Raw genomic sequence first — 20617 nt, 5'->3', positions numbered from 1 at the left:
CCTAGCACAATATTTTCAAAATTGACACTGTGTTGATTTTTTTCTCTCTCCCTGCCTGGCCATTCCTCATCTCCTCTTTAGGTTCATTTCTTCACCTCCTGAGAGTGGACATTTCCCATGTCTCATTCTTGAACCTTTTGTTCTTCTTTATCTGCATCCAAGTCTCTACTGTTCTCAAATGTATCCAGTTGCCTTCAGGCCATTTCTATACTTTTCTTAAAATTAAAATTTTAAAAGAAACTTATTTTTCTCTCCAACAAAACAATACTAGCTTTCTTTTTGCTTTTTTATTGCTTATCATAGTATCTGATTAGTTATCAAGATCTTCTGATTCTTTATTTCACAACATTTCTCTCAAACACTCTCTTTTTTCATTCACACCAGTAATTTTATCACCACAACTTTTATTAGAAGATTGTCCCCACAACTTTGATTTTCCCTCCAGGACATTTTGCATAGCAGTGCCTTATTCATCTTTTTAAATGCTTTTTTCTTCTACCATTCCCTTACTCAAAAGCTCTATACAATGCTCATTACCATTTAGATAAAATCCATATTTCTTACACTCATACTCAAAACTCTGTATTGTTAGGGTCATTTTTATCTTTTGAATTTTCTCTTCCTCAGTTTCCTAAGTTAAGTCTTTCCCTTTATGTGTGAGTTCCTTATTGTGCAAGGGCACATAGTCCATAATTCTGCCTTTAAGCCCTTTGCAGTCTTGTCTCCTGTTCATAATACTTACCTACTCCATAAATATTATCCTGTCTTCAAGAGGCAATCTGCTATCTGCAATCTTAATGAATTATCTTTAACTACTTCATGACACAGTCATCTATCCTTGTTCCAAGTTCCTACATTATTTATTGACTTTTCTATAAATTTGGCACTTGGTATGACATTAACAAATATTTTAACCTTTTCTGCATGGATTTCATTCTCATTAAAATTGTAAGCTCTTCATAAATAAGACTCTTGACTATTGGAATATTAGGGTGTGAAAGAATTTTAAACTTACCTAGTTAAATGTTCTCAATTTACAGAGAGAACAGAGGCAAAAGTGACTGCCTGAAAGGCTCACAATGACTCGTGAATTTTCTTATTCAGCCAGCTCTTCCCAGTGCCACAGGGAAACAGTTCAGTGAGTACAGTTTAAGCGTCAGGGCTTGTCAGTACTCGTATGCACTTTCATAGTTTACAGACTATGAATTGATGTACCTTACCCATTTTCTACACGTAATCTGTGTACACTTGTTATCCGGGATTAAAATAATCTATGTTTTGCACCTCAGTTTCATGTGAATACACAGGAAATAATTCTTTTAATAGTAGGTTAAACCTTACATTTTTATGCACCCACTTTGTTTACTTCTTACTTCTTTTACTTGTGTATGGTGCAAAGGCGAATTCAAGAACAAGACTTGAATGATCACAAATTCCAAATTACTAGAATGTGAAATACTTGTTTTCTACATAGCTATTGGCATTTTATAAAAATAAACAGTATAAAAAAGAACTTGTGGCCCATCAGAAGACATTTGTTAAGTAATAGTGGTGAGGCTATGGGAATGTCTGCTTGCTCTATTTGCTCTGTGGTAAGAACTTGGTGCTAATGAGGCCAAGGTTTCAGGTCCTTTTTTCATGAGACAATGGGCTGTATTTTGTTCTGTTGACACACATCTCCCTGAGCTACAGAGTTAAAAATGAGAAAGCTCTGTTATAAGGGAGTGTAGGGCAGAGAGGACAGTGGAGTGTCCAAATCTATTCTTGTTACATTAAAACAATCTTCAGATGCCGTGGATCAAGGTGTTCCCTTTATAAGCAGAGAAGAACTCAGAATTTACCACATAGACAAAACTCTACCTTCTAAGAGAACAAATAGTGAGGAATTAAAAATTTCTATTTCTTATTTGATTATATTTCAGTTTGGTATTGTTAAATACACTCTCTGTAAATATGAAATCCCAGTGGAATTTCTATCAGTTAATCTTTGGTGGTTGATTCCTGGTATGTAGGGCTCAAGTCCTCTCCCTATTATTTACTGTTTATTCAACCAGCAACTATTGAGAACCTCTTGGGATCTTAACCTCTTATTTTGACAAGAGAAGAATAGTTAATTCTGATACTAATCATAGTGATACTACTAAGTTAATACAAATGTTCTCCTTATATCTGTTATATCCATTATATTATGTTATAGTATATTGTATTATGTCTGTCAATATTTGCCTCGTATATTTAGGTGCTACTATGTTGGATGCATACAGGTCTACAAGAGTTAATATCCTCTTCTTAGATTGAGCCCTTTACTAGTATGAAATTACCTTCTTTGTCTATTGCTGCAGCCTTTGTTTTAATGACTATTTTGTCTGATGTGAGTATTGCTATTCCGGATTTTCTTTTATTTCCATTTACATGAAATATCTTTTTACTTCTTTACTTTCAGTCTGTGTGAGTTAGTGATGTTAGCTGGTCTCTTGCAAACAGCAAATGAATGGGTATTTTAAAAAATCCATTCAGCTAAATTATGTCTTTTAATTGAAGCATTTAGTGTATTGACATTTAATTGTTGGTAGGTATGTAGTTATTGCCAATTTATTAATTGTTTTCTGGTTGGTTTTGTAGTTCTTTTTTTATTATTCTCTTGCTTTCTTCTCTTGTATGTTAATGACTTCTATAGTGTTGTGTCTGTATTTCTTTATTTCTTTTATATGTCTGGTAGATACACGTCATATATACCAACCTATGTTTATATAGTCTATTTTAACTTGATGGTTGCTTAATTCAAAACACATTCTAAAATCACTACAGTTTTTACTCACCACCTCCATGGTTGTTTTGTCATTCTTTTTTATTTCATATGTGTGTATGTGTGTGTTTGTGTGTATCCCCTAGTTTATTGTAATTATACATGGTCTTCCTACTTTGCCTTTTAATCATTATACTAGTGTATGGTTAGTTGGTTGGCCCACAACTTTTCTAAGTGTTTGCCTTTGTCAGTGAGAATTTTTCTTTCCTATATCTATTCATATTTTTAATCTATTCTTTTTTTTCTGAAAGAAGTCCCTTGAACATGTATTGTAAAAATGGTTTAGTGGTGATGAACTCTTTGAACTTGTTCTTGTCTGGGGCACTATTCTCAATCCAAATGACAGCCTTGCTTGCCATCACTTTGAATATTTCATACCAGGCCCTTTTAGCTTGCAATGTTTCTGATCAGAAATCAGCCAATAGTCTTATGGGAACTTCTATGTATGTAACTAACTGCTTTTTTTCCTGCTAATCTTAAGATTCTGTTTTTTTCTTTAACCTTTGGCATTTGATTATTTCATTAAGTTATTCAGGTGACATTGGTTAATAATAATATATAACTTTCAAATATTTAAGTCTTTAATACATTATCTGTATATTGTATTGTGTGCTCACCACTTAAAGTCAAGTCTCCCTCCATTACCATATATTTGAACCTCTTTATTCCCTTCAAGGCCCCCCACCCTCTTTCCCCTCTAGTAACCATGATACTGTTGTCTTTGTCTCTGGGATTTTGTTTGTTTCTTTTATTTGTTTGTTGCTTTCTGTTTTATATACCACATATGAGTGAAATCATATGGTTCTTGTCCTCTTCTCTCTGACTTTTTCACTTATCAGGATACTCTGAAGATCCATCCATATTGTAACATATGGCAATATTTCATCATTTCTTATGGCTGAGTAGTATTCCATTGTAATAAGGACTACGTCTTCTTTATTCAATCATCCATCAAAGGACACAGGCTATTTCCATGTCTTGGCTATTGTGAATGATGCTACTGTGAATATAGGGGTACATACATCTCTATGAATAAATGTTTTTGCCCTGACAGGTGCAGCTTAATTGGTTGGATGTCATCCCACAAAGCAAAAGGTCGTGGGTTCAATTCCTGGTCAGGCATATGCCTGGGTTGCAGGTTTGGTCCCCTGTCAGGGCACATATGAGAGCCAATTAATTGATGTTTCTTTTTTACATAAATGATTTCTCCCTCTCTTTCTCCCTCCCCTCACCTCTCTCTAAAAATAAATAAATACAATCTTTTAAAAATTAATGAATGTTTTCAAATTTTTCAAGTAGAAACCAACAAGAGGGAGTGCTGAGTCATTTGGTAGTTCTATTTTTAGTTTTTTTTAGGAACCTCCATATTGTTTTCCATAGTGGCTGTACCAATTTACATTTCCACCAGCAGTCTATGAGAGTTCCTTTTTCTCTGTCTTCTCTAGCACTTGTTATTTTCTGTCTTGTTGATATAGTCATTCTAACAGGTTTGAGGTGGTATCTCATTGTGGTTTTGTTTGAGTTTCCCTTATTGCTAGTGAAGTTGAGCATCTTTTCATATATCTGTTGACCATTTGTATGTCTTCTTGGAAAAAGTGTATGTTCAGATCCTATGCCCATTTTCTAATTGGATTTTTTGGATGTAGAATTGTATGAGTTCTTTATATATTTTGGATCTTAGCCCCTAACCAAAGGTATTTTTTGCAAATATCTGCTCCCATTAGGTTGGTTGCCTTTTTGTTTTGATGGGGGTTTTTTTCTGTGCAGAAGCTTTTTAATTTGACATAGTCCCATTAATTTATTTTTGCTTTTACTTCCCTTGCCTTTGAGCTTAAATCCATCAAGTCCTCTCTAAGACCAAGGTCCATAACTTTAGTACCTATGTTTTCTCTTATGTATTTTATTGTTTCAGGTCTTATATCTAGGTCACATTTAGATCCATTTTGAGTTAATTTGTGTGTATGATGTCAAAGAGCAGTCTGGTTTCATTCTTTTGCATACAGATTTCCAGTTTTCCCAGCACCATTTATTGAGGAGGGTTTATTTTCTTTCTTTCTTTAAAAAAAATCTTCACCTGAAGACATGCTCAATGACTTTAGAGAGAGTGGAAGGGAAGGAGAATTTGATGGAGAGAAACATTGATGAGAGAGAGAAACATCAGTGGCCTCCCATATGCACTCCAGTGGGGGACTGAACCTACCACCTAGGTATGTGCCGTGACCAAGAATCAAACCTGTGTCCTTTTGGTTTATGGGATGACACTCTAATCAACTGAGTCACACTGGCCAGGGCAAAGAGTGTTTCTTTTCTTCATTGCATGTTTTTGGCTCTTTTGTGGAAAATTATTTGCCCATATACATGTGGGTTTATTTCTGGCTCTCAATTATTTTCCATTGTTTTATGTGTCTGGTTTTTTTTTTTCAACAACATATTGTTTTTATATGTTGTTTGATTGTAGCTTCGTAGTATTGTTTGAAGTCAAAGAGTGTGTACCTCTGGCTTTCTTCATTTTTTTTCCTTAGAGTTGCTTTGGCTGTTCTGGGTCTTTTGCAGTTCCATACAAATTTGATATTTTTTTTGTTCTATGTCTTTGAAAAATGCTGTTGGGATTTTGATTGAAATTGCATTAAATCTGTGTATTGCTTTGGGTAATATGGCCATTTTATCTATGTTGACTCTTTCAATCCATGAACTTGGAATATCTTCATTTCTTCAATTTTTAAAAAATAGTGTCTTGTAGTTTATAGTGTGTAGGTCATTCAGACTCTTGGTTAAGTTTATTCCTAGGCATTTTATTCTTTTTATTGGAATTTAAATGGAATTCTTTTATTTCTATTTCTATTTCTATTTCTGAAATGACATTGTCAGTATACAGGAACACAATGGATTTTTGTGCATTGATTTTGTATCCTACAACTTTACTGTATTTGTTTATTGCTTCTAATAGTTACTTGATAGAATCTTTAGGGTTTTCTATATAAAGAATCATGTCATCCGCAGGAAGTGACAGCTTGACTTCTTCATTCCCAATATAGATGAAACTCATGTAACCTGGGAAAAACCTGAACTCTAAACTCTGTCCCCTTCTGTCTTCACTGGACCACTTCTGAAATATCAGCTCAGAACTTTCAGAATGACAACTCTTCTCTCAGTTGCCACTGGTCTCTTTGTCATCTTGTTTGCACATGTAAGCTAAGCATTCTAAAATTGGCAGGTTTGGATCTCTCCCCTCTGTGGCTTGCTCTTCCAGGATTTCTTTCTCAATATTCTAGTATTTTGACAGCTCCAATCTCTTAGCCTTTGCAGCCCAAGATCGTCCCTTTCAGTTTGTTCTTTACTTCCCAAGCACCTCATTTACTGGGCAGTAGATGCAGGAGAATGTGTGCATATATGCAATTTTATCTATTATGCTGCCCTTCTTTCCAGGGTTTTATTTCTTCCTGTTTTGTCTGCTTTTTCTTTCCCTTCCAGTGCTTTCAAACAGTTGTTTTAATTGTTAGTGTGAGAAGAGGGGCTACAAGTTACTCTGGTGTTACCATGAGCTAGGAATGTACACACAATTTTATATCTTGCCTGTTTAACTTAATATCTTCACATAAGTAGTTTTCAACTTACTAAAGTATTCTCCATAAATATCTCTAATAACTTAAGAATGCCTTAATATGTGAATAATCATCATTTACTTGTATATTCTGTTACTTCAGGGAGTCATACATTTGAATGTTAAATAGAGAGCTACAATAAACACTTTTCCACATAAACATTTGTGAAATTTTCCACATAAACATTACGTGAAAGTTATTTGGGAGAGGTTTACAAGGGTTAAAGTAATATACATTGTTAAGCCTTTGAATTTTTTTCACCATTTAAAAATAATCAGCTGGTAAATTTATGTATAATATTTATGGATTTCTAGTTTTCTAGGTTGGTATTATTAGCATGGCTGCCTTTAACAATTTGATAGAACACAGGTTCTCAGAGAGCATATGGCAAATTAAAAGTCAAAGTTTTTGTTGCCTTTTTTAAAATTTCAAATTGACCTTGGTTTTCTTAGACATATTAACATATATTGAGTTTCTTAAATATATTAACACACTGAAATAGAATAAAAGGATGCTAATTTTTATTTTTTTTCCATGAAAAAATACTATTTTCAAGTAATACACTGGACTTTCTTGTGGTATTTTTTAATTTTCTATTTTTTTATTTCAAAATACAATCTGTTTGAATATGGTCACAGATAGATTCACTATTTATAAAAATGAGAGCAAAATCTATGTATCTGGGCATAGGTTTCTTTGCTCCCAAGTTTACTTCATTTGCGGCTTGCCTGAGGTATGATAATAATTTCAATTTCTTAGAAACATTATAATTATGTTTTCAAATGATATTTCCTATTCTAAACAAAATCTTTTAACTTGTGTTTTCTTTAAGCAAAGAGAAAATAATGTCCGTGGTTTAACTATGCTTGGTCATTTTGGTTTTGAATGTTTGCCTCATCAGTTGGTGAACAGAGCTATTCAAAAAGGATTTTCTTTTAATATTCTCTGTGTGGGTAAGTGCCAAACTTCTCTGAATTACAACTTAATTTTTCCAAATGCTCATTTCAACTTATCTTCAGCAGTAAAAACTGGCATCGTTAATTCAAAAACCTATCTCCATGTTTATATTGGTTTCCATCTTCTTAGCCATATTACTTAAACATTTTTTCTTTAAATGTTTCAGCATTCTTCAAAATCTGATACAGCTTTGTGTATATTTTCTTTCTACATTATGTTAATGGCTAAAGGTGTCAGGGGTAGCATGTATATTTGCAAGGATGTCACTGTCTTTGAAGTGTTTGGGACCCTTGGAACCACTCTAGGGGTTAGAGTGTTACTTCTTCTCCACCATCTGAAGTCTCTGTATGATGTATCTGTGTTTATTACAGGGGAAACTGGACTTGGAAAATCAACACTGATTGATGCATTGTTTAATACGAATTTGAAAGAAAAAAAATCCTCACATTTTAACTCAAATGTTGAACTTAAAATTCGGACATATGAACTCCAAGAAAGCAATGTGCAGTTGAAGTTAACTGTTGTGAAAACGGTGGGATATGGTGATCAAATGAATAAAGAAGGCAGGTTAGTGCTGTAATTAAACACTAGTGTTAGTATTTTAATTAAAAGTTCTTCTTTTTCAAGGAATTTGCCTTCTTTCTCCATGCACCGAATTGTGGTCTTCTAAGGAAATTGAAACCTTTCCTCTTGGATTTTAATTTTCTAATTAACTAATGTTCTCTTCTTATTATAAAATTGATATTTTGTATCCAGTTGTCTGGTTTCCTTACAATATTTTTAAATTATAGCAAAATTTGTCGATGCAGTTTCTATGAGTTCTAGCTTATTTCCTTATTTCTCCTCTGGTATTATGATGACATTTCATAGTTCCTGTATCAGATTTAATCTGTGTAAAAGGGAAATAAATTAGACAAAGCAATAGCTCTAGGGTTTTCTCCTTTTTGGAATAGATGCATATTCAGTATTATATGTTGCAGTTCTAGTTAGTTAAAGTTAGTTACATAAGAGTGAATGTATTTTTCATATATTGACTTGTCTTGTATGACTTAGTTACATGTAGTGGTGTGCTGAAGCTGGCTCATACAAGTTTCTAAGAGCATACTGTATTAATCTTTTGTCAGTTGTACATTCAACAGCATCATTCAGGCAACTTGAAATAGGCCAGGTGGGAGTATTCACACCACAAAAATCAGTCAGTGCTACAAATCATTTTTTCCTTCCAGAGAACCACACTTTAAACATTCACCAGAATACCACTTGATAAAGACAAACTTTTAAACAAATACTCAGGTTCTAATTTAAACTTGAAAATAATTTGTGTGAAATTTATAAAAAGAATAGACAGTAGAAAAGGAATATCATCATAGTACTAATAGTCACTACTTCTGAAAGTATTTTTAAATATAAGATTAAGCTTAGGATCAAATGCTTAATGTATTATATATATTATGCTGTGTTGTAGAAAAAGACCCACAATAGGTGGTGCTTCCTGTATTAATTTCCTGCATTTACCATACCAAATTACCATAAACTGGGTGGTTTAGAGTAACAGCAATAGTTGAGGAGGGTACATTCTATCAGGTGGCCCTAGGGGAGAATACTTTCTTGCTTTTTTAAACTTCTGTTGGCTATTGGCATTTTCTATGGCTACATCAACCCCAATATCTGGCTCCATCTTCATGTGGCCTTCTTCTCTGCTTTTCAAGCATCTGTTTTAAGGACATTTGTTGTTGGATTTAAGGTGAACCCAGGTAATCCAGGGTAATCTCACACTGAGTCTCTTAACTTCATTATATCTATAAAGACTCTCTTCTTTTTCTTCTTCAAATAAGACCACATTTACTAATTACAGAGATTAGAATGCAGACATATCTTTTGGGGATCATTATTTTTAAAATGTTATTTATTTATTTTTATAGAGAGGGGAAGGGAGGTATAAAGAGGAGAGACACATTGTGAGAGAGAGAAACATCAATTGGTTGCCTCTCTTATGTACCTCAACCTGGGAATGGACCCACAACCTAGGCATGTGCCCTGACCAGAAATTGAACCAGCAACCTTTCACTTTGCGAGATGATGCCCGACCACACCAGTCAGGGCAGTTTCTTAAATATTTTTAAAATTGATGTTCCCCATTTACTTACTTGTTGGATTCTTTGTTTTCTATTAACTATCCCAGTCATAAATGAATTTATTTCTGTGAAAATTTCAAATAACCCAGATGAAATGAAACCCCCCTTAGACAAACTTAAGAACTTTGCACCATTTATTTTTCCAAAAATAACCATTTATTATGAGTTTAGTAGGTGTTCTCTCAGAAATCATCCTTTATGCCATTATTACATTTTATAATAATTGAAATGCATTTGTAATACTACAGAACACATTTCTTTAAAATACATTATACATAGTCAAAATGCATAAAATGTTTATGGGCAAGTTAATACAACAACACCTTCCTGTTCAGGTTATGATCTGCTCCCCACTGCCTTTGGGCATTTCTCTTTTTTGAAGCAACCCATAGAAGCAGAGTGCAAATTGTTGCCGGCGGTTGGAGGAAGGAGAAATGGGGAGTTGCTGCTCAATGAGTATAAATTTTCTGTTGTGCAAAATTACTAAGTTCTAGAGGTGTTCTATAGAAGACAGTGCCTATATTTAACAGCACTTCATTTTGAATTTAAATACTTGTTATGAGGGTAGATCTCGTGTTAACTGTTCTTACCACAATTTAAAAAATTATAAAATGCTGCAAAAGTATTGCTTAGTGGGAAATTTATAACATAAAATCCTTATATTAGAAAAAAGAAAAATCTAAAATCAATAGTGTAAAATTCCACGTTAAGCTATGAGACAAATAAGAAAAAATTGAACTTAAAGCAGGAAAATGAAAAGAAAAATTATGGTAGAGCAGAAATTGATGAAAAGAGAAAAAGGTCAGAAAATCAATAAAACCAAAGGCCTATTATTTGAAAGGATCAATAAAATAAAAAATCTATTTTGTTTGCAAGACTCAGCAAGCAAAATTAGTGAGAAGGCAAACACCACGAATATCAGGAATAAAAGAGATATTATTACTGCTCTTATAACTATTAAAAGGATAAGACAAGTACTACAAACACTTTAATGCTTATATATATAACAATTTAGATGCTAGCCATGGACTTTTCATATATGGTCTTTATTGTGTTGTGATAAATTCCTTCTATAACTAGTTTCAAGAATTTTTGTCATGAAATGGCAGTACATTTTGTCAAATGCTTTTTCTGCATATATTGAGATGGTCATATGATTTTTATATTCTTAATCTGTTAATGTGTTATGCCACATTATTTTACTTGATTATTTTGAACCCTCCTTGCATTAAGGGAAAAAATCTACCTGCTCATGGTGTATGACCCTGTTAATATGCTGTCAAATTCAGTTTGCTAGTATTTTGTTGAAGATTTTTGCATTTAAGTTCATCAGGAATATTGGCCTGTGGTTTTTCTCTTGTGGTGTCTTTATTTCTCTTTGGTATCAGGGTAGTTCCAACCACTCAAAATGAGTTTGGAAAGGTTCCCTTTCTTCAGTTTTTGGACGAGTTTAAGAAATATTGGTGTTAATTCTTTAAATGTTTGTTAAAATTCAATACTGTAGCTCTCCTGTCCTCAGCTTTTTGTTGCTGGTAGACTTTAGTTTTTGTTGTTGTTGTTACTGACTTAATCTTATTCATTATTGATCTACCCAGACTTTCCATTTTTTTCATAAGTTAGTCTTGGTAGGTTGTGTGTTTATTGATATTTCTTTATTGTAGATGATCTAATTTGTTGGCATCATATAATTGTTCATAAGAGTATCTTATGATGCTTTTTTATTTTTGTGGCATCAGTTTTAAGGTTTCCACCTTTTATAATTTTATTTGTCTAGCTAATGGTTTGTCAACTTTGTTTATCAAACCAACTCTTACTTTTGTTGATGCTTCCTATTGTTTTACTATTCTGTCTCATTTATGTCTGCTGTAATCTTTATTTCCTTCTTTCTCTAAATTTGGGCTTAGGTGGCTGTTCTTTTTCTAGTTCTTTGAAGTTAAAAGTTAGAATGTTTAATTGAGATCTTTCTTTTTAAAAAATCTAGGCATTTTTTCACTATAAAATTCCCTCTAATTACTACTTATGCTGTTCCCAGTGTTTTGGTATGTTATGAGTTTTTGTTGTTATTATTTTGTTTGTGTGGAGATATTTTCTAATGTCTGTTTTGACTACTTCTTTGACCCAAGAGTGTGTTTTTAAATTTTCCCAGTTTGTGAATTTTCTAATTTTCCTTCTGTTCTTGACTTCTAGTTTTATTCCATTGTAATCAGAAATAATACATGGTATAATTTCAGTCTTCTTAAATTTGTTAAGACTGTGGGCTTACATATTCTGCTGCTGTTGGGTGTAATATTCTGTATATATCTGTTAGGTTCATTTTTAATATAATATTACTCAATTCAGCTATTTCCTTACTGATTTTCTGTCTGGATGTTCTACCTATTGTTGAAAGGTATTGAAATCTCTTACTGTTTTCATGTTGCTGTGTACTATTCTCCTCAGTTCTGTGAATTTTTGATTTTTTGTATTTAGATACACCATTGTTGAGTGTGTGTGTGTGTATGTATATATTTGTCTTGCTAATGAATTGATCCTTTCATCATTATCAAATACTTTAGTCTCTTGTGACAATTTTGATTTAAATCCTATTTTGACTGGTATAAGTATAACCACCCCTACTCTCCTGATCTTACCATTGGCGTGGATTATCTTTTTCATTCCTTAACTCTCTTCCTATGTGGTCTTGATTCTAAAGTGGGTATATTGTAGACAGCATGTAGTTGGATACACACACACACACACACACACACACACACACATTTGAAATTCATTTAGCCACTCTATGTCTTTTGATCGGACAGTTTAATCCATTAAAGTACTTATTATATGTGGCATATAACATATAAAATATCACAATACATATAAGTAATTATTAATAAGGAATGACTTACTATTGTTATTTTGTTAAATGTTTTCTATCACATAGTTCTTCTGTTCCTATTTGCCTTTCTCTTTTCATTCTTTTGTATTTTGTTGACTTCTTTGTAGTAATGTTTTTATTCCTTTGTCTTTTTCTTTTGTGTATCTTCTATAGGTATTTTCTTTGTGGTTTGCTGAGCACTTACTCCTTTCCCCTGTGGAGAGGTTGCTGCCAGCTATTTTAGCTCCAGGCTATGCTGCCTTGAAGGAAGGCAGATGCCAGCAAAGTTCCTCCTACCTTCTCCAGTGCATCCACATTTGTTCTTTTTTCCATGTTCCAATGGAATCTGCCATCTTGATACTGAACTTCTGCAAATGTCTTTTATCTGTTGGTGTATGTTCAAGAAAACACTCTAGTTTTTCCCTGACTGCATGAAAGAGGGGTTGGGCAGGTTTGCTGGCTTCTTCTGGTTCCACAGCTTGCAGGGAGGTGTGTCTGCCTATTACCAGATGTGCAGTTGAGCAAAACTCCTCCCAGTTCCCTGGCATATGGTACTAGGTTCCACAGATCCCACAGAGGTACCTTTATTAGTAGAGAGATCAGATTACAGTTGTTAAAAAGCAGAGAAGTATTCATTGCCACGATTATGATGTCACTCTTCTGAAATTTTTCATACTATAAAACTTACTTTTATGGTGTATATTTCTGTAGGTTTTTTAAAAAAATGAACTCATTTAGGTGACATTTGTTAATAAAACCATATGGGTTTCAAGTGTAGGTTTTTAAGTTGCATAGAGTTGTATATCCACCATCTCAGTTGTGACATAGAAAAGTTCTATCACATTCAAGAATTCTCTTGTGCTTTAGTCTATCTATTCTTGTGCTGCTACCACACTGTATTATTTTACTTTCATAATGAGACATGACATGTGAAGGATATATCTTCTTGGTTTTCTTCATATGCCTTGGGCATTCTTGGTCCTTTGCACTTCTGTATATATACACATGTACATATTAAAATTTGGTTTCTGATTAGGATTACATTGAGTTGACAGATCATTTTGCCATTTCTATAAATAATGTAAACCATGGCCCTTTATTGCTTTGTAATTGTTATCTTTGTAAGAACATGTTATGTACTTTTTTATATGACAAATTATACATACATGTATTAACTATTCGTTAAATGGTAAAAATGTAGACTTCAGATGTTTTTACAATGTTATGCTGAATGTTTTCCAGTTACCAACCAATAGTTGGCTACTTAGATGCTCAGTTTGAGTCCTATTTTCAAGAAGAATTGAAAATTCAACGTTCCTTTGTTGACTACCATGATTCTCGTGTCCACGTGTGCCTTTACTTCATTTCACCTACAGGACATTCTCTGAAGTCCCTTGATCTATTAACCTTGAAGAGCATTGACAATAAGGTGTGTTTGGTAAATCCATTAACCTATCAAGATTTGATAGTTATTTTGAAATAATACATATCTTGAAGGCATTCTCACACAATAACTTATTTTGTAATATGTGTATAGTATATGTCATATTTATTGTGTTAATTTTTAAAGCATTTCTATTAGGTTCCTAAGAATACCACTGCAAAACACCACAGACTTAAGGGTTTTAAACAATAGAAATTAAATTTCTCATAGTTCTCAAGGCTAGAAGTTCAAGGTTAAGGTGTTGACAAATTTTGTTTCTTCTGAAACCTTTCCTCTTGGGTGGCAGATGGCTGCCTTCTCTCTGTGTTCTCACATAATCTTTCCTTTACAGACACATCTGATGTTTCTTTTTGTGTCCAAGTTTCCCCTTCTTATAAGGACACCAGTAGGATAACATTAGGGCCCATCCTAATGGCCTTATTTTAACATAATTACCACCTTAAAGATTGTATTTCCAAATACAGTCACATTTTGAGATAATTGAGGGTGTTAGGGCTTCAGCATATGCATGGGGATAGGGGAGAAACATATTCATCCCATAACAACATTTGATAAATTTCAACCTTACCTTGCTTGCTAGAGAAATTTAATTAGAAAATACATAGGGATAATGAGATTCAGGTAAAAAAATAAAAATAAAAATTTGGGTTTTCTTGATTAAATGATAATTCAGATTGTGGTTATTTGTCCATATTTTTGAAATTAAAATTACTCTATGTTATTATAAAGTTATTTAATTAACATTTATCTGGCATCACTGATGTTTTAAAACACTCCTGGCTACCAGTCCTATCAGACAGGATGCATAATGCAACATGTACTTTTTTCCAACAGAGGGTCAAATTATTATTATTATTTTTTAAGATTTTATTTATTTATTTTTTAGAGAGGGGGGGGGAGGGAGGGAGAGAGAGAGAGAGAGAGAGAGAGAGAGAGAGAGAGAGAGAAACATTAATGTGTGGTTGCTGGGGGTTCTGGCCTGCAACCCAGGAATGTACCCTGGCTGGGAATCGAACCTGGGACACTTTGGTTCCCAGCCCGCGCTCAATCCACTGAGCTACGCCAGCCAGGGCTGAGGGTCAAATTATTAATGAAAGAAACTTGTATCATGAGATCATCTTCTGCACTCAACCCTGATTAAACTAATGTTTTCAATTTTATTTAGTTGAAGAGAGAAACAGTTCTAAAATTGTTTTTTTAATAAAAAAGTCCTGACTTTTGCTATGCATTGTTCAAACTAGAAATTTTGTAATCTCATGTATCACCAAGTAGTTTAAAGAAGTTATATTTTTAGTTAAAATTAGAAGTTACCTTAATTTCTCAATTTGTAGTATATTCAATAAGCAGGAACACACAGTTTTATTTTTAATTTTAAGGGCATCTGTAATCATCAAGCTATTTCCAGATGCAGGAAACAGCTCACTTTTGCAAAGACCATTGCATAAAGGGACGGGCGAGTGTGTGTGTGTGTCTGTTGTCCTCTCTTCCAGGCTGACCAGCTCTCCTTGCACTAAGTGACTTTTGTTCCTCAAAAGGAACAGCTAAGGAATTATTAACATAAAAATTTTTTAATTTTTATGTTTAATGATATACTATCACTAGAGGAAATCTTTTCTTAGCTTTGTCAACAATAAAACCCAGTACAGCTATCTTAGCAGCTGTTGGCTTTTTACTGTGGAAGCTATTGTTTAAAATTATTAAATTAGACAAAATTTTGAATATATATAACATTGAAACCCTAGATTTGAACAAGGATTTTTTTCTAAAAAATGTACTTTGAAGAATCTACAATTAAAGCAATATATTCAAAAGTGACTTTTACACATTCCTACTATATCACAGAACTTGACATTGTATAGTTATGCTTTAACAAAGTATCTTACTGTAATTGTAATAAAGCACTTTAGCCTTTTTTATAAATTACCTTATTGTTCAATTACAGTTGTCTGCATTTTCACATTTCAGAATTTTATATATTGTTATTTTCTACAGAGTTTAATCATTAAGATGTAAAAACAAGGAGACAGGAAAAATTATATTTTAGAACTAGGAAGAAAATATTCTTAATAAATTTCAGCCCTGACTGGTGGGGCTCAGTGGACTGAGTGCTGGTCTGTGAACCAAAGGGTCACCAGTTCGATTCCCAGTCAAGACACATGCCTGGGTTGCAGGCCAGGTCCCCAGTAGGGGGCAGGGTGTGAGAGGCAACTACACATGGGTTTCCCTCTCTCCCTCCCTTCCCCTCTCTAAAAATAAATAAATAAAATATTTTTAAAAACTATTAAAATATTAAGAAATAAATTTCAACCTTAGCTCTGCTTTATGAAAATAATTCCTTTTTACAAATTACAAATAAACACTTGTTAGCAAGGTGCCATATATTTGCCTATCCACATTCAGCATTTAGAGTAAGGTAACAAAAAAGTCTAATATTTTTAGGTGGTCTTTGGAAAACACAAGCAAATCTATCTGCAAAGACATAAAGGTAGAGCAAGGATCTATTCAACTGCAACATTAAGATGAATTTATGAAGAAGGTGATGAAAGTGAATGACAGGTAGAGAACAAGTTGTTTTATAGTTTTGATGAAAGTTCTCTTCTCCTTTTTTAGAACTCAGTTAAGTGAGAAATCTAATTGTTAATGAATTAAATAAACTATATCATCTGACTACTTCTGTTTTACTAATTCCTGATGTGTTAGAAATATAAGAAAGCTTAGTGTCAGTTTGTTCTTTATTTCTGTGTCTCTGCTTCTATTTTGCTTGCTTGTTTGTTTTATTGATTAGGTTCCACTTATAGGTGAGATCATGTGATACTTGTCTTTCACTGCCTGCCTTATTTCACTTAGCATAATACTCTCCAGTTCCATCTATGCTGTCACAAAGGGTCGGAGCTCCTTCTTTCTTTCTGCTGTGTAGTATTACGTTGTGTAAATGTATTGGTGGGGGGCAGAATAACAGTGAAAAGGATCAAGTGAAGGAACATGTATAAGGGACCAAGAGCAAAGACAGCAGGTGGGAGAATTGAGTGTAGGATGTGGGGAGTGGGTAGGACAGGGGAGAGTAGTGGAGGAAAATAGGGACAACTGTAACTGAACAACAACGAAAAGTACATTAGTACCTCAAAGGGTTCCTACATGATGAAATCAGAATTGAAAGTTCCATTTGGTATGGAATAAGTTGTATTCTATCTTCTTTGGCTGTCTCAGTGGGATAATTTGAAGCTGTGAATTTTGAAGGGTGTGTACAGACCTAATTCTAATTCAATCCTACAAGTAAGGTTAAAATGATGCTATTGTTTAGGTTGTATGCCACAAACTTAGATGAACCTTTTAGAATGAGTGTTTTTCCTATAATGACAAGAAAACCTGATTAGTACATTCCCATACCTTTATGTTTTCCTATAGGTCTTTATTAATAACTTATCCTTTCTATGAGAGTGCAGTGCAAATGTTCACTAATTAGTTTTTTCCTTTTTATTAACAGCTAAGCAATTTATTGAAAGTAGTGTGTATTGCCTAATACTCAAATACAACCACATGAGAACAGTGTCTTATATAAATTTCCTTATAGATAACCCCTACAGTTTCTTAGTGGGTGACTTTATATACTCGTCCTCTAAAAATTACAGGGAATAGCATCTAGGCATGAATATGTAATTTAATATGAATTTGAGTTTTTATCTTCAGCTTATACCTTTGCCCTACTAGTATGACTTCTGAGGTGAATACAAGAACAAGAGCAAATGACTGATTTTAGTGAAGTGTAACAAGGATTTATGAGTTGGTCATAGAGCTGAGGACTGATCTTACCTACACAATTGGTTTAACTTTACATAGTAAAAAGAAAGCATAGCAAAATAAGTTTCATTAAGTACATTTGATCAATTCCTCTTGTGTTCTGAAAACAAAAAAGAAATATCAGAAAGTTTGAGAAAGGAACAAAAATTAAGACTTCTAAACCTGAACTCTCATAAAAATTTATCTTCAAAAGTACTGAGTATTTGGAAAGCAGTTTTATGAGGAAGGCATGATAGTGAGTGATTATCTAGCAACAAATATTTATTGTTAAATATTGTGAGGTTTTGACTATAAAAATCTTGGGATCAACAACAAGTCCTCAATGGTGACATTTTGTTTCCTTTTTTCTTAATAGGTGAACATTATACCACTGATTGCCAAAGCTGATGCAATTTCTAAAAATGATTTACAGAAATTTAAGTATAAGATAATGAGTGAATTGGTTAATAATGACATCCAGATATATCAGTTCCCAACAAATGATGAAAGTACTGCTCAAATGAACTCCTCAATGAATGTAAGCTTCCACTGAATATTAATTCTGTTTTACATGTGGGAATCAAATATAATTTTATAAGTCACAATATTAGTAATATACTGTCACTTGTATCTGACCAAGAGACTATAAATATGGTTCTCCCCCAAATCCAATGTAGAAAATGTTTTTGATTTTGAAAAGTGTTCCTGAGAATCAATTCTGGTTTTTGACAGCATTTTTGAGATATGTTACATACCTATAGTTCACCCATTAAAATATACAATTCAATAATTTTTAGTCTACTTACAGATGTGTGCATCACCACAATCAATTTTAGAACATTATTATCATCTCAAAAATAAACCTATATTTTCAGCCCCTGTCCCCTACTGCCTGTGAGCCCTCCTGTCCACCAACCCTAAGCACCTACTAAACAAGTTCTTTCTCTGTAGGTTTCTCTGATCTGGACATCTAATATGAATGGAATTGTATGATATTTGGTCTTTTCATATGCTTGTTGGCTATTAGTGTATCTTTGTAGAATATATGTTTGCTCAGATCTTTCTCTCTTTTTTCAATAGTGCTTTAATCTAATTACTGTTGAGTTGTAAGAGTTCTTGATATATTCCAGATACAAGTTCCTTATGAGATAAAAGATTTGCAAACATTTTTTCCCAATCTATTAGTCATTTTTCATTTTTTGGTGTCCATTGAAACACAAAGTTTTAAAATTTTTATGAAGTCTAATTTATCTTTTTTGTTGCTTGTGCTTTTGATGTCATATCTAAGAATATTTTGCCAAATCCATGATAATAAAGATTTACTTATATGTCACCCTGGCCAGGTAATTCAGTTGGTTAGAACATTGTCCTGATACACAAGATTGGGAGCTTGATCCCCAGTCAAAGCACTTAAAGAATCAACTAATGGGTCCATGAATGGATAGAACAACAAATCAATGTTTCTTTCTCAAATTAATAAAAAAAATTTTTACAAATTTACTTACGTTTCTTTTTCTAAGCGTTTTTTAAATTGTGGTAAAATCCATATAATATGAAATTTATCATCTTAGACATTTTAAAGTGTATAGTTGAGTGGCATTATAAAGTCACATTGTTGTGCAGCGATCATTTTCATCTTACAAAACTGAAACTCTGTATCTAGGATTCCTGGTGAACAAGTGTTTTTTTTTTTTCCCCTACACTTGAACACTTTAAATATATTATCCTGTGACTTTCTGGCATTCATGTTTCTGTTGAGAAGTCAGCTGTTCATTTTATTGGGGTTTCCTAGTATTAATGAGATTTTTCTTTTGTTGATGATCTGTATGTTTACAATGATGTCTCTGTTGGTGAATCTGTTTGCATTTATCTTGGTGTTTGTTGTAATTTTGGATGTGCAAGTTATTGTTTTTTAATAAATACTGGAAGTTTTCAGCCAACATTCCTTTGAGTATTTTTTCTTTTCTTTTCTCTTTCCTCTTCTTCTGATATTGCTATTACCTGCATGTTGATGCGCCTAATGGTGCCGACATTTCTCTAAGACTCTGTTCATTTTTTTCTTGTTTCATCCTTTTCTTGCATAATCTCTATCTTTATGTTTATTTTTTCCTCTGCCAGATCAGATAAACTTTGGAGCCCCACTACTAATTTTTTTATTTTCCATCATTGTACTTTTTAAATGCAGAATTACAATTTGCTTCTTTTTAGTAATTTCTATTTCTTTATTAATATTTTGTTACATGCAACATTGTTGTCATACTTTCCTCTACTTGTTTTTATCCTTAAGTATATATACACATGTATTTATTGTAATCATTCAACTTTTTAAACTAAAAACAACTATTGATATTTAATATTCACAACTTTATGCTTTTGGAGATACATATGTATCAGTGCAACCATCACAGCTATGACTCATATAAACTTATTTGACACTTCCAAAAGTGTTCTCTCCTTTTTCTTAATAAATCAAGCTAAGGCTTTGATTTTGAAGATCTTGTCCAAAAACCACCTCTAAGTTTTTATAATTGTTTTTCTACTCTTTATAATTTATCTATGCTATAATCATTTTTATTTCCCTCCTTATGCTAACGTTAGTTTTAGTCTGAGCTCCACCCTTGCCTCCAGTTCCTTGAAGTGTAAAGTTAGCTTGTCCATCTGAGATTTTTCTTCTTTTTTATGTGAGTTCATTGCTATAAACTTCTCTGTTAATACTTTTTTTGTTGTTTCCCACTTTTTCTCTCCTTTATTCCCCTCTGCCCTGCAACCCCTCCCACCAGCATTCCGCACCACCCACCTTAGTTCGTATCCATGGGTTGTACATAGTTCTTTGGCTTCTCCATTTCCTATACTATTCTTAACCTCCCCCTGTCGTTTTGTACCTACCATTTATGCTTCTTATTCCTGGTACGTTTTCCCCTATTCTCCCCCTACCCCTCCTACTAATAGCCCTCCATGTGATCTCCATTTCTGTGACTCTGTTCCTGTTCTAGTTGTTTGCTTAATTTTTGTTTTTTAGGTTCAATTGTTGACAGTTGT

At 33.2% G+C, this 20617-nt stretch overlaps 1 protein-coding gene across 2 annotated transcripts in view; it reads left to right on the top strand.

The window, feature by feature from the left end:
* The window catches only part of SEPTIN14 (septin 14), a 40478-nt gene that overhangs the window by 8387 nt on the left and 11474 nt on the right, over positions 1-20617 (top strand). For both annotated transcript variants that reach the window (XM_045819685.1, XM_045819686.1), the window contains exons 4-7: positions 7241-7361; positions 7737-7932; positions 13600-13786; positions 17955-18116. In XM_045819685.1, coding sequence (XP_045675641.1) covers positions 7241-7361; positions 7737-7932; positions 13600-13786; positions 17955-18116 — 666 coding nt within the window. The remainder of the gene's footprint in view (positions 1-7240; positions 7362-7736; positions 7933-13599; positions 13787-17954; positions 18117-20617) is intronic.

This window comes from Phyllostomus hastatus, unplaced genomic scaffold, assembly GCF_019186645.2.
Source record: "Phyllostomus hastatus isolate PE091 unplaced genomic scaffold, TTU_PhHast_1.1 phas_scaffold_385, whole genome shotgun sequence".
In the NCBI taxonomy this organism is placed as follows: Eukaryota; Metazoa; Chordata; class Mammalia; order Chiroptera; family Phyllostomidae; genus Phyllostomus; species Phyllostomus hastatus.
This window is presented reverse-complemented; position numbering and strand designations above follow the sequence as displayed.